Source organism: Oryctolagus cuniculus, chromosome 12 (assembly GCF_964237555.1).
Source record: "Oryctolagus cuniculus chromosome 12, mOryCun1.1, whole genome shotgun sequence".
In the NCBI taxonomy this organism is placed as follows: Eukaryota; Metazoa; Chordata; class Mammalia; order Lagomorpha; family Leporidae; genus Oryctolagus; species Oryctolagus cuniculus.
In genome coordinates this window covers 37,748,989-37,768,400 of record NC_091443.1, presented here as the reverse complement: position 1 = coordinate 37,768,400, position 19,412 = coordinate 37,748,989, and the positions used below count along the sequence as shown (strand labels likewise).

The following is a 19,412-nucleotide window of genomic DNA, read 5'->3' as shown; positions in this document are numbered from 1 at the left end:
TCATGTGGGTACAGGGTCCCAAACACTTGGACCATCCTCTACTGGTTTCCCAGGTGTGTTAGCAGGGAGCTGTATCAAAAATGGACAAGAACTCCATATGGAATGCCAGCATTGTAGGTGGTGCCTTAACCTGCTATGCACTGTGCTAGCCCCAAAAGACTGTATTTTAATTTAACTTTATTCGGCATAAGTCCCTTCTAAGTGCCACATATTTTGGTCTATTTGATGCTTTTACTAAAGCATCTATTTCTGTTTTCCACTCTGTTTCTCTGAAAAGGCATATTTAAGCAGAGTGGCCTACTATGGTTTAAAAGGCAGGTATTCCAAAGCAATCTTGAACTGTAATGAGGCTATCAAAGTTTGTCAGAAGAATGTACGTGCCTATCTCTACAGAGGAGTTCTGAAATACTACAATAAGGTAGGAGCATTTTCTGCTGGTTTACTGAAATTTTAAATTTTAATTAAGAAATTTGACATGTAAAAATTGTACATATTTATAGCATACTATATGATTTTTGCATGTAATATACATTCAGGGTAAATGTATTTATCCTTTCAAGCATGTAACATTTCTTTATAGTGAAAACATACAAAAATCCTATCTTCTAGTTTTTTATAGAAAAATAAACAGTAAATTATCATTGTCTCCACTGTTCAATAGAACTCAGAACATCTTACTTCTAATTAGATATAACCTAGTACCCATCAGCTAAACTTTCCCACTCCTTCCCCACTTACTTCTCTCCCCAGCCTCTGGGGACCGCAATTACACTTTTAACTTCTATGAGTTCACCTGCTTATTTAGACTCCACCTATGAGTGAGATGATGTGATATTTGTCTTTCTCTGCTTAACTGATTTCACTTAACATAATAACCTCAGTTTTATCCATGTTTTGGCAAATGATAATATTTCATCCTTTTTATGATAGAGTGGTATTCCATTGTGTGTATGTACCACATTTTCTTTATGCATTTATCAGTTAATGGGCACTAGTTGTTTCTATTCCTGCCTATTAGGAATAGTGCTGCAATAAACATGGAAGTGCAGATATCTTTTTGACAGATGATTTTCATTTCCCTTGGACATATACCCTTAAGGAGATTGCTGGATTGTGTATGGTAGTTCTATTTTCAGTTTTTGAGGAAAGGCTATACTGTTTTCCACAATGGTGTACTAATTTACATTCCAATCAATAGTGTGAAAGGGTTCCCCTTTCTCTACATCTTCACCAAAACTTGTTATCTTTGGCCTTTTTGATAGTAGCAAATCTTTATGAGGAGTGAGGTGATAATACACTGTGGTTTTGATTTGCATTTCCTTGTTGAGGATTTTTTTTTTATGTATCTGTTTGCCATTTGTATGTCTTCCTTCGAGAAATGTCTGTTTAGATCTATTGCCCATTGTTTTTTTCACTATTGAGTTGAGTTCTTTATATTTTCTGGGTATTAACTCCTCTTGGATACATGTATAGCTTGCAGAGATTTTCTTGCATTCTGAAGGTTATCTCTTCATTTGTTGTTTTCTTTGCTGTGCAATAGTTCTTAGTTTTTTTTTTTTAATTTTATTTGTTATACAAGTTTCACGTATTTCGTATATACAGATTTAGGAACATAATGACATTTTTCCCCCTACCCTCCCTTCTATCCACACTTCAACCCAATCCCTTCCTCCCTCTCACATTTCCCACTCATAATTTTTACAAAGATTTTCAATTTACTGAATGACCATATAGTTAACCCTACACTAAGTAAAAGATTTCAACAAATAATATGAAGAAAAAAGAAAAGAAAAAAAACACACTGTTGCTCAGCGGAAGAGACAAGGGCTATAAACAATCATCGAATCTCAAAAATGTCTGTTTCACTCCAATATATTACATTTCTGATACTGTATTAGTTACCTCAGATCAGGGAAAACATATGAGCTCTGTCTTTTTGGGACTGGCTTATTTCACTAAGTATAATGGTTTCCAGTTGCATTCTACCAGGGACCCTTAGATCAACCCTCAGAAAAATGCTCTTCTGCTCTCCCTCAGTGACACCCCCTTTCAGCATGAAGCAACCAGAGCATACCACTGCCCCATATCACTAATAGCAGTGAGGGTCCATTCTTCTCAGAGGGGGAGGGAATGTGAGGAGGTAGACAGACTAATAGGTACAAAATGTGTGCTTCTTCCCAGAAGCTGCCTTTAAGAATACAGAAATGCCAATCCCACTCTGAATTTCCAGCTTTATCATGAATAGAATAGCAAGGAAGTAGTGATCACACCCTTCTGAGTTTTTAATTTATCATGAGAATAGAAAGGAGAAGTTACCAGTCACACCCTTCTGATGGCTTTTTTGTTTTAAGCAATTTAGGCCTTTTGATTTCAGCCTTTTGATTGGTTTTGTCCCCATTCTTTGATTGATTGTTAGCTGCTGTTCTGTTTTTTTCCCCAAAAATTGTGCTTAAAAGATTCCACTTTCAAACTTTTGGGTCTTCCTCTCTTGGAGCCCCACTCCTGGCTGCTTAAATACATCTTGTTTTGGTAAACAAACCAACCTTTTTCCAAGTAGGCTTTAGAAGCATGGTTTCACTTCTGTCATCTCTATTCTATTACATTGTCTGTAGATCTGTTTTTATGCCAATACTATGCTCTACTAATTCCTGTAGTTTTGTGATACATTTTAAAATCCCGTAGTTGAATGCTTCCCACTTTGTTATTTTTGATCATGATCGCTTTGGCTACCCATATATATTTTAGTAAGGTTTTTCTAGTTCTGTGAAAAACATCACTGGGATTCTTTTAGTTACTGCATTAAATCTGTGGTATGCACATCTTAATGATATTGATTCCTCTGATCTATGAACGTAATATGTCTTTCCATTTTTATAATTGTTTTCCCTGTAGAGGAAATTTAAAGTTATTCCTAGGTTTTTTTCTTTTGTTTTGTTTTTAGCTATTGGAGATGGGATTGCTTTGTTGACTTCTTTTTAGATTATTCACTATTGGTGTGTAACAATGCTACCAATTTTTGTGCACTGATATAAGTTCTGCAACTTTGCTGAATTTATTTATAACTCTCACAGCTTTCTGGTGGAGTAGAGCTTTTATATATGTGATTATATCATTAGCAAACAGTGAGTTCTTCTTTTCCAATTTGGATGCCCTTTATTTCTTTCTCTTGTCTAATTGCTCTAGCTAGGACCTCCAGTGCAATTTTGAATAAAAGTTGTGAAAGTGGACACCTTTGTCTTGGGCCAGATCTTAAAATCTTTCCATTTTTCCCATTCAATATGACTTTAGCTGTTGGTTTTATATCTGGTTTTACACATAGCTTTCATTACACTGTGGCATGTTCCTTCTACCTCTAATTTTGTCAGTTTTTTTTTTTTTTTTTTTTTTTAAATCATGAAGGGGTGTTGAGTTTTACCAAACACATGTTCCATCTCTATGAGGTGATCATGTGGTATTGGCCTTCATTCTATTGCATACCTGGGATGAATCCTACTTGATCATGGTGAATGATTTTTTTAATGTGCTGTTGGATTTGGTTTGCTAGTGTTTTGCAGAATATTTTTGCATTTGTGTTCATCAAGGATAGTGGCCTACAGCTTTCTGTATTTGTTCTGTCCTTGTCTGGTTTTGATATCAAGATAAGGCTAGTCAGGCTGGTCTCATTTGGAGGAATTCTTTCTCCTTTTTTTTTTAATAATTTAAGAAAATTTGGTATTAATTACTCCTTAAAAGTTTTGGTAGAATATAGCAGTGAAGCCATCGCATCCTTAGAGAATGTTTTTTTTCTTTTATTATTACTGATTCAATCTCATAACTTGGTATTTGTGAAGGTATTCTGTTTCCTCTTGATTCAATGTGGGTAAAGCATATGTGTCCAAGAGAGTGTCCATTTCTGCTGCATTGAGTTTGTTGCCATAGAGTTAAGAATCCTTTGTATTCCTGTGATATCAGTGGTAATGCCTCCATTTTCATCTCTAATTCGATGTATTCAAAACATCTCTATTTTTCTTGATTAGTCTTAAGGGTTTATCACTTTTCTGTATCTTTTCAAAGAATCAGTTCTTCATTTCATTAGTTTTTTGTGTGTTTTCATCTTTATGTCATGCATTTATGCTCAGAATTTTAATATTTCTTTTATTTTGCAAATATTTTGATTTGTTCCTTTTTTTCTAGCTCTTTGAGGTACAGCCATAAGTTGTTTGAGATATTGTTTTTCTTGATGTAGGCATTGATTGCTGTAAGCTTTCTTTTTTTAAGATTGATTTATTTGAAAGGCTGAGAGGGGGAGGGAGAGAGAGAGAGATTGATTTTCCATTCACTGGTTCACTCCCCAACAGCTGGGGTGGATGGGGCCAGGACCTTCTTATGGGTTTCCCACATGGGCACAGGTGCCCAAGTATTTGGGCTATCTTCCGCTGCTTTTCCAGGCACATTAGCAGGGAACTGGATCGGAGGTGGAGCAGTCAGAACTCGAACTGGTGCCCAAATGGGATTCCGGCACTGTAGGTGGAGGCTTAACCTTCTATGCCACAGTGTTGGCCTCACTATAAACTTTCTTTTTAGTACTTCTTTTGCTGTAATCCATAGGTTTTGATGTATTTTGTTTCCATTTTCATTTGTTTCAAGAAATTAGTAGGATCTGCCTAGCATTGGGCTTTACTAGCCCACCACTGATTTCTAAGACACTGTCCTTTGACCCCTTATTATCTGCTTAAGATTGGAAGAGGGTGAAAAAGAAAGATTGGTCCCAGATTGATCACACCTGGTGGTGCCCTCCATGCCTATGGAAACATGAGCCTGAGTCACCTGCAAGCAGATGTCTACCTAATGGCAAGCAAATCTGGCAGCTCAGTTTGAAAGCTTTGCTGGGTGGTACAGGCCTTAGGGTTTTTTATTCAGGTGGCCAAGTCTCCTTGGTAGGCCAGGCTCTGAGCTCCAAGCTGCTGCCCTGAGCTCCCTCTCCAGGCCTTTCCCTTTGGCTGCAGTTTTGCTTTCTGCTGGTGGTTAGAGGAGGGGTGGTGGAAGCCCTCTAGTTATGGAAGTTCCAAGTATTCACTCCACGGTAAGAGCATGGGACTGGAGACAGAGGGCTCAGCCCAGTTAAATTTTTTCACCGTGGGCCTGCTGCCGGGTTCAGTTGGCTCTCCTTCTCCATCCTGTGCTGCTTCTTGGAACTGGGGAGGGATGACAGAGGCAACTCGTTCCTCCTTGTTTTCTTATAATAGGACGAGGTCCTGTGGTTTCTTCCTGGTTTCTGTAGTTCTGAAGGTGATTGGGTGCATGTGTAGCTGTTTACCTTGTTGTTTCTGTGGGGAGGTGGCTACCAGAGCTTCGTATTCAGTTGCCATCATGGTTCCGCCTCCTACTGACATTTTGGAATAAGCAGAGTCTCTGGACGCTCCTTTTCTTCTTTACCCTTCGTGATACCACAATTGCTATGATCTGAAGGGCAAACTACATAGGAAACTTTACTTACAATGCATCAAAAGGAATTTTAATTCATATTTTTTCATAAAATAGTGATATTTATTTTTTGAGATCTACATTTTAAATAACACTAATTATTCATTTTTAATAAGAAAATAGAATGTATTCATCCTGGACAATTTAGAAAATATATAAGGGAACAGGGCATTATCCCATTTTACATCACTTACAGAATTTCTTTGAAGATAACATATTTTTATGATTGGATAATATTCTGCCTTTATTTTTAACCAGTTAACAGACATTTGTAGTATTTAAAATTTCTTTATTCTTTTATTATTTTAGGTCATACAGTTATATATACTGAGAGCCAAATCATTGCTTGCATTTGGGATTGGTTCCTAAACAGCCCTCACTGGGTTAAACAGTGGGAACAGCACCACTTATAGCCGGCACTGTGTGGAATATTTTGTTTCTCCCCATTTTCTTTTCTGAGCTTTCCTTTTTCACATGAAATATTTTGTGATGAATACCTTACAGCAAAGATAAGACCTTGCATTATGTTTTAATTCCAAGAAAATTACTATAGAAAGCAATGATATAATTACTATAGAAAGCAATGATATGAGGTATCAGAGAAGAATCAAAGAGGAAGCATAAGAGAATGAAGGCAGAAAACACGAGGGTGATTAGTGACAGTGTGAATAACAAAAGTAAGCAAGTTCTGGTGAATGTTTGCTGAATAAATAGGAGTTGCCTCCCTCTTATCAATAAGTATCAATAAGTATAATTTTCTACCCCCTTATAGCAGTATCAGCTGTTCATATATTTAATTTTATCCGCAGGTGATAAAAGTTATAAGAATAATTTTTATCAGGAGATCTTCTTAATTAACTTTGAAAGATTAGTTTGATTGTCTTAATTTCACAGATGATGAAATTAAGCATGGTGAGAGTATTCTGAAAACTCTGATAGAATCAATATTTTATATGACAAGTAAATTTCAGTCTGTCATGGTTATCCTTCTCATGCAGTTATTTTTTTTTTTCCTTTGTAGAGTTATAAGCTAGCAATTAGAGATTTAACTACGGCTATCAACATGGACAAAAGAAATTATGTATCATTTTATAACAGAGCATTATGTTATACCAAGATAGGGGAAAATCAAACGGTAAGATTTAGTGAAGAACACATTTAAGTCATTTGTTAAACAACATGCATTCAATAGTTTGCTGAATTCAGCAGTCAATAAATAGTATTTGATAAACAACATGTTAAGCGTTTGTAAATACATTTAAAGGTTGTTTAACATGTTTTCTTATTTCTGCTATGATTTTGAACTGTAATTTCTATGGAAACACACACACACAATGAAAATCCAAAGTACTATTTCAAAGAATATGGATATTTAATTGATTTGTATCAAAGGCAAACAAAAACAGAGATGACTCTTACATCAGTGAACAGAGAAAAGGATTGCAATCTTGGATGGCCCTGCACAGGTTGGGGTGACCTCTGCTATGTCCAGTGAAAAAATTGTTGGGGAATTTTTTTAGAAAATCGAAATCTTTGCAAGTTATTTTGAGTAGAAGTCCATTGGGACTGTCAGTGCCTGTGAGAGCTGGAGAGCTCAGGTCTTTAGCAGCAGCGGCTACGCACAGACAGGCTAGTGGCAGGGTCCTGGTTGGCAGTTTCTTCCTCAATTGCTACATAAAAATAATCTTAAAACTCTGACAGGCTGTTTCGTTGGAGTAATCCTGTAAGATTGTTATTGAAACAGGCATCCATGACCTGAATATTTATTTCCCTTTCTTTTCCATGACTTTGTATTCTGTTTTAGTGGGGTGTGACAGGAATGAGTCCATTTTGTATAATGAATTTTCACACTTTGTACTCACCAAATTTTCTTATGCCATTTCTGCAATGATCAAATGAAAATTAATTTTGCAATGCTTATGTGAGCGTTTAAAGCCATGTATATTTAAAATATATTACATGATTAATCCTTTGAGTCAATGTTCTACTTATATGTTGCCCGCAGAGGGTTTTTTTTTTTTTTCAAGACTTATTTGTTTGAGAGGAATAATTACAGACAGAGAGAGGGAGAGACAGAGAGAGAGAAGTCTTCCATCCACTGTTCACTCCCCAAATGGCCTCCACGGCCAGAGCTGGGCTTATTTAAGGCCAGGAACCAGGCGCTTCTTCCGAGTCTCCAATTTGGGTGCAGGAACCCAAGCATTTGGGCCATCTTCTACTGCTTTCCCAGGCTATTAGCAGGGTGCTGGATTGGAAGTGGAGCAACTAGGACTTGAGCCTATACTCACATAGGATGCTGGCACCTCAGGAGGAGTCTTAACCCACTACACCACAGTGCTGGCCCCACCTGCAGAGTTTTAAGAGTGATTGCCAACAAAACTGTGATGGTTTCCACTTCTGCAGAGCCAGTGACCAGGATTTTCCTGTGTATTTCAAGGCCTAACTTTGGCTACAGCAAAACCGTTTTTTTGTCTTGACATAGTGTCACCTCTCAGTACAAACTCACAGCTGTGTTTTCTAATATTACCCCTCTCTTCTCTCTCCTTGCCAGCTTGGACCTTTGTCCATGAGAATTTTTCATGGGAGAACAGCTCATGTGTGAGCTCTTTGGTCAAGTCCCAGTCTCTTGCCTCACTTTCTCTGTTATCTGCTTGTCTCCCTCTCCTCATTTCTGCCCACTTCCATAGTAAATGAAGAATTTTCTTGAAAAAAGACCTTCCATCCCACTGTTCTGAGTGAAACAGTCCTGATCCCTTTGATAATTGGACAGTTAAATCTGTTTAAAACATGGAAATTTACAAGCCCTGGAAGGCCAGGCAAGAAGATGATAAACATTGTTTTCACCTAAGAGAATACAAACTCTCTGGTAACCAGACCATCAAGTTTCCTCCAGAAATGTGGACAAAGGAAAAATGAATTTTTACCAAGGGAACAAGGACATCATTATGATTTTTAGGAGCTAATTAAAGGATTATTTAGCAGATGTCTTTGATGACTGCCCCTGCCACAATCCCACCAGCAAGGTAACCTTGAGGCCATATACAACGGGCTAAGTGGAGAAGCCCTCATTTATTATCTCAGCTGTAGGAAGGAGCCAGCACTCTATTAATAAAGAAACTACAAAAGTGCCTAAATAAAGGGATATGGAATTTGAATAATAACTTATTGGTTACCAGGACCCCAAAACATTCTATCCAATTCACTCAGTTTAAAGATGAGGAACTGGAAGTAGGAAGAAGGGAGAAGTCAGAAATCTCATGCAGGTCACCTTGGGAGCTAGGGACTTGTGCCCTGTTCACAGGTTTGTTGGCTTTGGGGTTAACAGTCCTTATGTGGCTTTGTAAAACCATCTGACCTCAGCATGTGCAGTGGTTATCATTCGACCATGTCACCTCCTCCCTTTTTGTCTACCTCCGCCTGTTTCTCAGCATTCTTGCCATTACTAGGCTGAGAAAAACTGAGTATCTTTCTGCAGAAAACACACTTAGGCATCCTCCCAAGATACAGTTTCATAAAAACTAGGTGAAGATGTGTTCTACTTGTACCACTCTTATTAATAAAAACAGTAACAGTTACCACTTATTTAGTTTATTGTCTGACAAGCATTAGGTAAGAACTTTACAATACAAATATTTATTTCCCTTATAACTCTTATAAAAACATGTTAAATTTTTAATATCCCTATTTTGTAGATGTGGAAGCTGAATTTTAATGTTACATAACTTTTCCCAAATTGAGAAGCTAGTACTAATAGTTGAGGCATGATGCATTCCAGGATAGGTCAAGGCCTAGATTCATCCTCTAAATCAACCTCTGTGCTCCCATCCTCACACCCTAGCCACATAGCTTTAACATCAACCATTACTTTCTGAAATTCATTGTGTGTGGGGTGGAGGCAGGGAGAGTGTTGAGTGTTGGGTCCTTCCCTTCCAATGCGTGCACACACACAGGTAAAATACACACACCGTGGCTCATCAATAACATCTGAAATGTAAGCAATATCCGGGGTGGAAGTTTGGCCTAGCAGGTAAGATGTTGGTTAAGATGCCAGAGTTCCATATTGAAGTACCTGGATTCAGTACCCACCTATAGCTCTGAGTCCAGTTTTATGCTAATGCACACTCTAGGAGACAGCAGTGATGGCTCAAGTGACTGGATTCCTACCATCACATGGGAGGCCTCGACTGGGCTCCTGGCACCTGTGTGCAGCCAGGCCACTCCTGGATATTGTAGGAATTTGGGGAGTGAACAGTGGATGGGAGCCTCCCTTACTCTATGTCTGTCTGTCTCTCCATCTCATCTCTCTTTCTGTCTTTCTGCCTCTCAAATAGATTTTTTAAGTAGCAATGTCCATAATATTTAACCAAGGGGACCTTTTAAATCTAACACATGATTATCTTGCCCCCAAATTATTAGTCAAATTAAAGAACTGCCTTTGAGGTCCTAGTTTGAGCATAAACACATTTCTCTCTGGCCAATGAAGTAAGGCTCTGAAGAGGTCCATCTAGGTTGTAAGTGATTATTTTATTTTTAGGCATTGACAGATTATGGAATTGTCCTCCTTCTTGATCCTGGAGAAACTATAACGTTAAATACCTTCATTAATCGTGGACGCATCTATGCGGAACTAGAGCAGTATGGCTTTGCAGTAGAGGTAAGCCTCCTATGGATGTATAAGAAATGAATGCGCTTGATTTTGCACATTCACTGCTGAAAACTAGTGAACCAACCTGTATTGCTACCCAATGGCAATATTAATGAGTGATAGCTTTGGCAAGAATTGTATTGAAATAGTTGGAATGGCTAATAGAATCTTTACCACAATGTTTGACTTAATCAAGACTAGCAATCCTCCTTCCCCAAGGGAGTACACATGGCATTCAATTATTTGGCAAATAAAATGATTTATACATCACTTACTCTACTACTAATTTTTCCTTTTCATTTGCAATGTTGCTTTTTCCCCAATGAAAATATATCAAAATAAATTTGAATGGGCTACTGGGAGCATGGGCTCTTCAGTTTGTGGGAAAAGGCATTAACAATTGTAGTAGAAGGAAAGTATATTTAATATATTGAAAAGAAACAGTTTGAAACATTTCATTATAGAATAATGGAACACAACTCATAATTCTCATTTTAAACTTTTTTGGTAACTTTGGAATTAAGGTTAAGAAACACAAGCAAACACTAAATAGAAGTTTATGGAATATAGTTAAATAGTAGCAGTTTTGTGTCTTTGTTTCTGAGGAACTACACAGTAACATTCTATATTGGAGTGTTTCCTGTTCTTTTCACCTCCAAGGATGACTCCCCTTGTTTTTCTGTATCTGAGGTCACCTTTTGAGTCTGTCCAATAGAATCACTTCTTTTGTAGGGAGAAAGTAGGTGCAGTTTACACTGTGATGAAATATAATCTCAGCATTCACGTTCTTTTAGGTAGTTATGTAGACTGGAAATCTCTTTATCTTTGAGGCAGGAAGAGCTCAAGAACCTCTGTTTTCAGTAGATAAGATGCAACAGATTGAGATATTCTTCTGCTGAAAACCCTCCTCTGTCTTCTCATCACAATTATAATAAACTCTGAGCTCTAAAATGTGACCAGCCGAGATCCTGCCTGATCTCTTTGCTGCCCACCGCTTGGACCTCATGGCCAAACAGTCTTCTGTTCTCTACGCCAGTTCCTCCACTCTGGTCTCCTGCTACTCCTTGGAAATGCCAGCTCCCTCCCTTCCCGGGCCTTTACACAAGCTCTTCCCAGCTGATCTGTGTATGACTCATGACCTGCTTTCCTTTAGGTTTAAACTCGAATGTGACCGCCTCAGTCATGAACAAAGTAGATAAATTGAAGGGGAATGTTAAAAAGTTTTAAAAGAATCCAACATAATCTGGAAAGGGAAAATGGAGAGAAACAGAGGCTACCACCAGAAAATAAATAAAATTAAAATAAAAAATAGCAGACCTAGTAAGTCCAACCATATCAGCAGCTTTACTTTAGGTAGAAATGTTCAAAATATACCAGTCAAAACAATGTGACTGTCACATTGGAATTTTAGAAAACTTCCAAGCTCCAACGTATTCTGGTTATAAGAAACACACTTTAGGGGCTGGCACTGTGGCATAGCAGGTAAAGCGGCTGCCTGCAGTGCCAGCATCCCATGTGGGTGCCAGTTTGAGACCTGGCTGCTCCACTTCTGATCCAGCTCTCTGCTGTGGCCTTGGAAAACAGTGAAAGATGGCCCAGGTCCTTGGTCCACTGCACCCACATGGGAAGACCCAGAGGAAGCTCCTGGCTCCTGGCTTCAGATTCGTGTAGCTTTGGCCATTGCAGCTAATTGGGGAGTGAAACAGCGGATGGAAAACCTCTCTCTCTCTCTCTCTCTGCCTCTCCTTCTGTCTCTCTGTGTAAGTCTGACTTTCAGATAAATAAATAAATCTTTAAAAAAAGAAACACACTTGAGGTGTAATTTTACACACACACACACTCACAGACATGTATGTGCAGACACAACTGAACAGATTTCTTGAGGAGATGGAAAAGAACGAGTTCAAGAACCCAACCCCTGACACAGGAAGGAAGAAAGCATGTGTGGAAGTCACTACAGATAAATGGACCATGGGGCAGGTATTTGGCACAGCGGTTAAGATGCCACGTGTTCTTCCCGTATCCCGTGCTCAAGTACCTGGGTTCAAGTCTCAGCTGCGCTCCCTATCCCCAGCTTCCTGTTAATGTGAACAGTCGGACACACACTCAAGTTGTTGAGTCCCTGCCACTCCGCCGTGTGAGAGGCTTGGATTGAGTTGTGAGCGCCCAGCTTTGGCCTGGCCTTGCCCTTGCTGTGTCCAGCATTTAAGGAATGAACCAACAGATGGACGTTCTGTGTCCATGTGTCTGTCTCTCAGCTTCTCTTCTTTTCAAATAAATAAACAAGTAAAAACTTTTTTTTTTAATACTTGTCAACAGAGGGGTAGGAGTGGAAGGAATTTTCATTGTACATAAGTGACTTTGTGTGGCTTTTTGGTATCTGTGGTCCTCATATTAGAAAGAGAATTAATGTAGAAGAGAAGAATCACAAACAGCAGTGTCTAACTTTATTTCAATGCTAATAGTCATCATTGATGTCCATTGCTGATTACCATGTAGCATAATAATGATGACGTTACTGTAAAACAAAGGTAAGTTTGTCTGATCACAAAACTAAATCTGATATTTTCAGCTTTTTAAGCTGCATGGTCATCCCTCAGAACTTCCATATTAGTGGAATGTTTGAAATGCACCTCTCTTGCATTTGTAAGTTTGCCTGTACGTGAGCTAAAAATCCTGATCCCTGGGCAGCATGTTGGATTGGCATGTATTTGTCTAGACAATACCTTTCTTAATGCCTTTCAACTAGTTCCATTTAGTATCCAAATATAGTTCATAAGTCTAAGTGGAAAGTCCACATTTACAGATTGATGTGAGACTAAAAATTTTCCTGAATTTTTCCCTAAATGCTCAACTTGACCTGACTACTCCTCCTGTACACCCCCAATAATAACAGAAAACTCATCCTACACCCCCCCCCCCCCGCGCCTCCGCAAGGGTAACCGGCCTCTGCCCTCTGATACAACCAGGGAGGGTCGTGGAAGGAGGAAGATGAGGGAGGGAGGGAGAGTCTGGTGATTATGATAGGCTCCTCTCTTTGGGACTGGGGAGTGCCAGGTAATTTGCCTCTAGGAAGGGAGACAGGAGAGTATTTCTTTTGTGGCTCCACAGGAGTTTGCCATATTCCCCCCAACCCCCGCTTAGCTTGGTTCAGTGAGGTTAAACTAAAACCGCCCATGGAGATTTCTGATGAAGCAGTCCTCTGGGAAAAAGCAGGGCCATTTTTATTTCTTGATCAGTTCTTGGCTGTTGCTTTATGAAGGCGTTTTCTCACTTTATAGCAAACACTAAAATCCATCTAATGCATTGCAGTTGGCAGGATATTTTGATTTGTAGATATTTATTTAAATATTTTTTAAGTTGCATGATATTCTTGTTTTGCTTCTTGCCTCAGATATTTTTGTAGGGCTTTAAAATTCTTGTAAGCATCAGCCATGGTCTCTGGTACCTAAAAAATGGAGTATCCTGGACCCTAGTTGTAGGATGTCTTACAGACTTAGCACTTTTTAAATTTTTTAAAGATGTATTTATTTATTTGAGAGGCAGAGTTATAGAAGACAGAGGGAGAGACAGAGAGAAACGTCTTCCACCCACTGGTTCTCTCCCCAAATGACTGCAAAGGCTGGAGCTAAGCTGATCTGAAACCAGGAGCCAGGAGCTTCTTCTGGGTCTCCCACATGTGTGCAGGAGCCAAAGCGTTTAGGGCATCTTCCGCTGCTTTCCCAGGTCTTAAGCAGAGAACTAGATCAGAAGAGGAGCAGCTGGGACACGAATGGGTGCCCACATGGGAAGCTGTCATCGCAGGCCCAGGTCCAGCCTACTAAGCCACAGCTCAGGCCTCTGACTTGGCATTTTTAATTAAAAAGCTTCTTTCCTGGGGCCATTCAGATCCATCCCAGCTGACTTCCCTAACTTCAGCTCTTAGGGTTAGAATTTCTAATCTTCCCTTCCAGGTGGGCTCTCAGATCCCTGTACAAAACGATGCCGTTCCCTCCAGAAGTGTAGAGCTGCTTGAGGCAATCCATACAAAAGATCGAGTCAGGCTCTTTCCCTAGCCTGGGTGCCTGTTGGTCCTGTAGTCACGTCACTCCCAAGGTTCTCTGTGAGAGAATTTCCTTCTCAGTCAAGAAGTCTCTGGTTGTGTTCATTGGGAATAAAAATTAAAAAAAATGTAAAATAAACAAGATACTTCATGGCACATAGCAGGGCCTCACAGGAAAAGTCCCTATTCTTCAAGTGGAGACCAGTAGCACGAAACTTAGAGTGAGTTCACAGTCCTGGGGTTACTGTGCTCTGTCAGTTTTCTCTAGATGTGATCTGATAAGGGAAAAATGAAATGTCAGGGAGATGTATATTTTAGTGCTTATGTTATGAACATTCGTAGTGAAATCACTGTTAGAAGGAAGTTTAAGAAAGCACATAAGGTAATATTACAAAATTAACAAACTTCTGCTGTCATTTCAGGATTTTAAGCAAGCTGTACTGATGACACAGAATAATGTGAGTCTTTGTCAAGCTGCTGCCGTATGCCACCACAGGTACAGAGTACAGCTGACAAAGTACAAGCCAGTGGGGCCATCAAGTGTCTAATTATAGTCCCATCAACAAGCCAGGAAGGAAGAGAAGAAACTGGGGGAAAGGTCGGGGAGGTGACAGATTACAAAAATGGGGAGAGATGAAGAAAATCTCCTGTATAGCCATTGGGAACCACACCTGTGCCCTCATCCTTTTGTCTTCTCATTAATTATTTTAGCCAAATTAGTAAGTAAATACCTACATCCTAGTGTTGGGAGTATCCCTGTGATTTAAGCCCACACACTAGGAAGGGATCCTGGTGATATATATAATAAAATTATGCATTGCTTGAAATATCTGAGCATAAGACAATTTGTTTTGTTCATAAAATGAGGCTTTTATAAAGCCCATTTTCTGAAAGAGAGGTGTATATTTTCCAGAAAATTCTACATTAAAAAACCATAATTATAAATCTTAAGACTAAAACAATATAATCAAATATCTACAAAATACAATACAGCCTACATAAAATATAATATAGAAACAATTATTACCTGTTTATGAGATTACTATAAGAATAAGTTATAGAAGGAGAGAACAATTACAGAAGGCTAAAGTACAGAAGATGTCCAGTTTAAACTACACTTAGATAAATTATAGTCTATAGATATTGCTAACCTTAATACATTTGACATCTATAAATTTTTTTTTGGTCATTTTGCTTTTAAAGGCTAGAGATTCAGCATGTGAGCATTTTAAACACAGGCTACCATCTTTTTGAGAAATAGTTGATCTTTTTTTTTATAAGAAACAATAGCAGTTAATTTCGAGGAGGAAATTAGGAGAATTCATAGATTATGTAGACTAGACTATGTAAATACCCAGTTTAGAGAACAGAACATAGCTTGAATTATGCAGGAAACTGGCATGCTTCTTTTCCCCTTAAAGATATAAATAGTAAGCTACATTTTCCTTTGAGAGTTAGATGTTTTTCATTTCATGAGCAAAGTGCCAGAATAACTGGAACTTCTGAAGATGCCTTTGTATTAAAAGGCCTATGCCGGTCTTGAACCTTTCATTTGATACAGATAGCAAAACAGAGTTGCACCATTTTCTGTTTTGGTCCAGCGACTTTTGTACAGTGCATCTTTTTTTAGTAATTATCATTCCCAAGAAGAAACAGAACAACAACAACTGATGCATTTGTTTTGGTGGGTGACTGCCGACCAAAAATGTCTGAGGTTGTTGTGTTCTGTGAACACTAAAGACTCCAAAATTTCTCTCAACCTCCCTGCCATGTTTAGTGACTATTAGAGTAACTACATTTCTCTGTGTGTCGGTTCACAATCTCTTTTATGAAATGTAATCACTGGGTATATACAGCAGAGCCTCCTTAAGCTGGTACTGCTTTGCAATTCCAAGTAACCAACTTTCATCACCCGACCAGATCTCTATTGTTCTTTAATAAAAGTAGAGTCTAAATCAACAATAAAGCCCTGAAAACTCAAAGTCCGTGTTGCACACATTTTAGTTTTAACATTTTACTGAATTTCACAATAAGGATGGTTAGTGATTGCTTATATTTATTTCTGAAAAAAATGCCTTTGTTTTCCAAGGTGAGCTATAGCATATTTATGCCACAGCAGCATGGTTTGTGGTTGTGGGGATTCACTTTTGCTGTCTTTTAATGAGGAAAGTAAATGTTCTTGTTTGGAAAATTTTAAAAAGGAATAAATCTTTAAATTTTAGGGCTTTGATCTTTGAACTCGTGGGGTTACAGGCTTTTGAAGTAGTCTTTGTGTATCTCTGGTTCTCACTCCTGTGGTTGCTAGGAGACAACATTCCTTGGGCTGAATATTCTACTTGTTGCCCAATTTAGTCACCAGGAGTGTTATGGTAGAGTTAATTTTTAGGTCTCCTTGAGAGAGCCACCTTCATATTTTTAAAAATAACATCACAGAGGGATGTGTCCTACCCACTTTTCACTTCAGCACATTTACTATTCTTATATTTGCATAAGATATTTTTAAAATACTTAATTCTGCAAGCCACATTGCTGAGTTTGGGGAGGTATTTGTGATTTATTTGTACAACTCAGTAGGGCACATCTGGCCACATATGTGATGAATGTGGAGAATGCCGTGGGCTTTTGTGTGTGTGGCCAACCAGGCAAGCTCAGCACAGGACCCATTGTAAGTAGTACTGTAAGAGAATCATGCACCTTCAGCAAGTGGTCACATCACTTGAGCTTTATACAGACATGTCTTATTTTTTTTAACCTCATTTGTGGCAAGTGATGTGTTAACCATTTCTATCTGAATGCTGTTAACATATTCAGCCCCATTTTCCCACTAGCTAACTGTTATGTCCTGACTTCATAAGAGCATCAATCTATAGGACATCATGGTAGACACATGTTCAGAAAAATGAAATAGATGTTTCCACAGCAGCATCTGTTTTGTTTTCTCCTTGTCTATTGGTGCAGAAAGCTGGGAAGTTTCTATCTTCAGCACTGTTGTCTCCTCTGGACTTGATTTTAGTCATTATCAGGATTAAGAAGTGTACTAGGTGGCTTCGAAGGTCCCTTCCAGCTTTAAGTTTAATAATTATTTGCTTAGCAAACAGTCTAGATGCTCATTAAATGGTACTGTTCTATTTAATAGATCGGTAAATGGAAATAAATTCAATCACTGCCTTTTTTTTTTTAAGATTCTTATTTATTTATTTGAGAGGTTGAGTTACAGACAGTGAGAGAGAGAGAGAGAGACAAAGGTCTTCCATCTACTGGTTCACTCCCCAAATGGCTGCAACAGCTGGAGCTGAGTCAATCCAAAGCCAGGAACCAGGATCTTCCTCAGGTCTCCAACACGGTTGCAAGGGCCCAAATGCTTGGACCATCTTTTACTGCTTTCCCAGGCCACATCAGAGAGCTGGTTCAGAAGAGGAACAGCCAGGACTAGAACCGGTGCCCATATAGGATACAGGAGCTGCAGGCAGAGGATTAACCTACTGCGCCACAGTGCCAGCCTCTCAATCACTGCCTTTTGATAGTTTATACTACATGGTGGTGGTGTGCTTCCATTCACTGCCTCATTTTTTTTTTTTTTGTAGTTGGTTAGGCTGTACAAAGTGAGAATTTATATTTATAAGCCATGAGACAGAATATGTACTCAGAAAAGTGTTTTAATTTCCCTCTAATAGGAGCAGTGTGTATGATGCAAGTTAGAACTCAGTATACCAGAAGCATTTCTCTGATTTATGTGGAAAATCTGGGGAAACATGAATTGTCCTGGCAATTTCAGTTTACATAGTCAATGAAAGTATGCATCATAACTAAACCTTCACTACCCATAGCTAGAAATACTGAGCACAGCAAAACCAATCCACTAAGCTCATTTTATGCAAAATCATTGTGGTCTGATTATTCTTGATAAAGAATTTGTTTTGCTATGTTTAAAATTATCTCATTAATACAGCTAGAAGGCACTTGGAAAGACATTGTGACCCTATGCTGAACAGACTGACTTCTCAAGTGGGTGTCGGTTATTGAGAAAGAGCCTAGTTTCACTGTAGACATCTTAAGGGGAGTGATCCTGTGTCTTCTAACCATTCAGAGGAAGCTCAGGTGATACCAGCTGGATCACGTTCATGATTATTGACCTTTGCTTGTCTATAACATCAGAAGCCAAGGTTTTCTGGTGCTTTACTGTTGATCTTGTGTTACTCTTCTAGCAGAATGCTTGATGCACAACTTGGGATGTACTTGTGAAAACATCAAGAAGAATCCTGAATAGTTCAGTTACTTTTCACCTATTAATACTTGTTACAACAAAATTATATGAGGCCATTGTTCTGGACTGAGTTCCCACACTAACCCAACAGACCAGATCAAGCCAAAATGGAGTTGCTTTATGCCAAATACCACATCATCAAAGTGAAATTTGAAGGAAGCAGACAGATCAGTAAATAGACCAGTTTGTATCCCCTAAAAAGAGGAGCTCCCATTCTAACTGAAGCAACCTAACAAGGAAGTCCCCTCTGGATTGCCTCTCACCCTCAGAGTTGCCTAAAGTAACCTGACATTAACCAAGAAGGGCTTTCTCTGTTCTGTTTCCTTGTTTCTACCTTACAAAACCTGCTCCTCTGTTATTTCCCAGTGACACTAATTCTGTCTTTACAAGCATGACAGAGAGGATATCAAAACCCAAAGTTTTGATCAACCTCTCAATTTTTACCAAACTCAAAATTTCCACTGTATGTGGCAAACTGTAAACTCACTTGATATGTAAGTAGATTGTAGCTTACTCTTGTAACCAGTAGCTGAGTTCAGCCAATCACTGACCAAAGTGTTTAAACCATATTCAGATAAGAGATGTGTGATATAACTAATTGAGCTAGCTCTACCTCTTTTCCATTTTCTGGAAGTCACTTCTCTGGTTATAAAGGTAACCTGTTATACAGTGAAGCATTCTGAACCATTTTTGGTTTCTACTGCTGCCCTATTCTATAATCGTGAATAAAGCCAATCAAGATCTGCACCAACTGGATGTGTTGTGATTTTCTCTTTTAACTTACTGAATCATTCGGTGAGAAACTGGATCACTTTTCAGTTTCAAAATGAACTTTTTCTTAATCCTCCTGAACACATGAGAGAGATAGTCCTTAACAACTTCTAACTCTTTGTAACAGCTGATGCAGATTTTGGGTTTAGTTTCTGGTAGGCCACAATATTCAGCTCTGGTTGTTTATTTATAGGGATATCTTCTATTTTTGATATGAAATATTGATT

The 19,412-nt window shown here is 38.7% G+C and overlaps 1 protein-coding gene across 14 annotated transcripts in view; it reads left to right on the top strand.

The window, feature by feature from the left end:
• Nucleotides 1–19,412, top strand: part of TTC6 (tetratricopeptide repeat domain 6) — a 281,858-nt gene that overhangs the window by 190,939 nt on the left and 71,507 nt on the right. For 13 of the 14 annotated variants that reach the window (XM_051822786.2, XM_051822793.2, XM_051822794.2 and 10 more), the window contains 4 exons: nucleotides 278–418; nucleotides 6,485–6,598; nucleotides 9,998–10,117; nucleotides 14,573–14,646. In XM_051822786.2, coding sequence (XP_051678746.2) covers nucleotides 278–418; nucleotides 6,485–6,598; nucleotides 9,998–10,117; nucleotides 14,573–14,646 — 449 coding nt within the window. The remainder of the gene's footprint in view (nucleotides 1–277; nucleotides 419–6,484; nucleotides 6,599–9,997; nucleotides 10,118–14,572; nucleotides 14,647–19,412) is intronic. The other variant, XM_051822787.2, reaches the window with a different exon arrangement.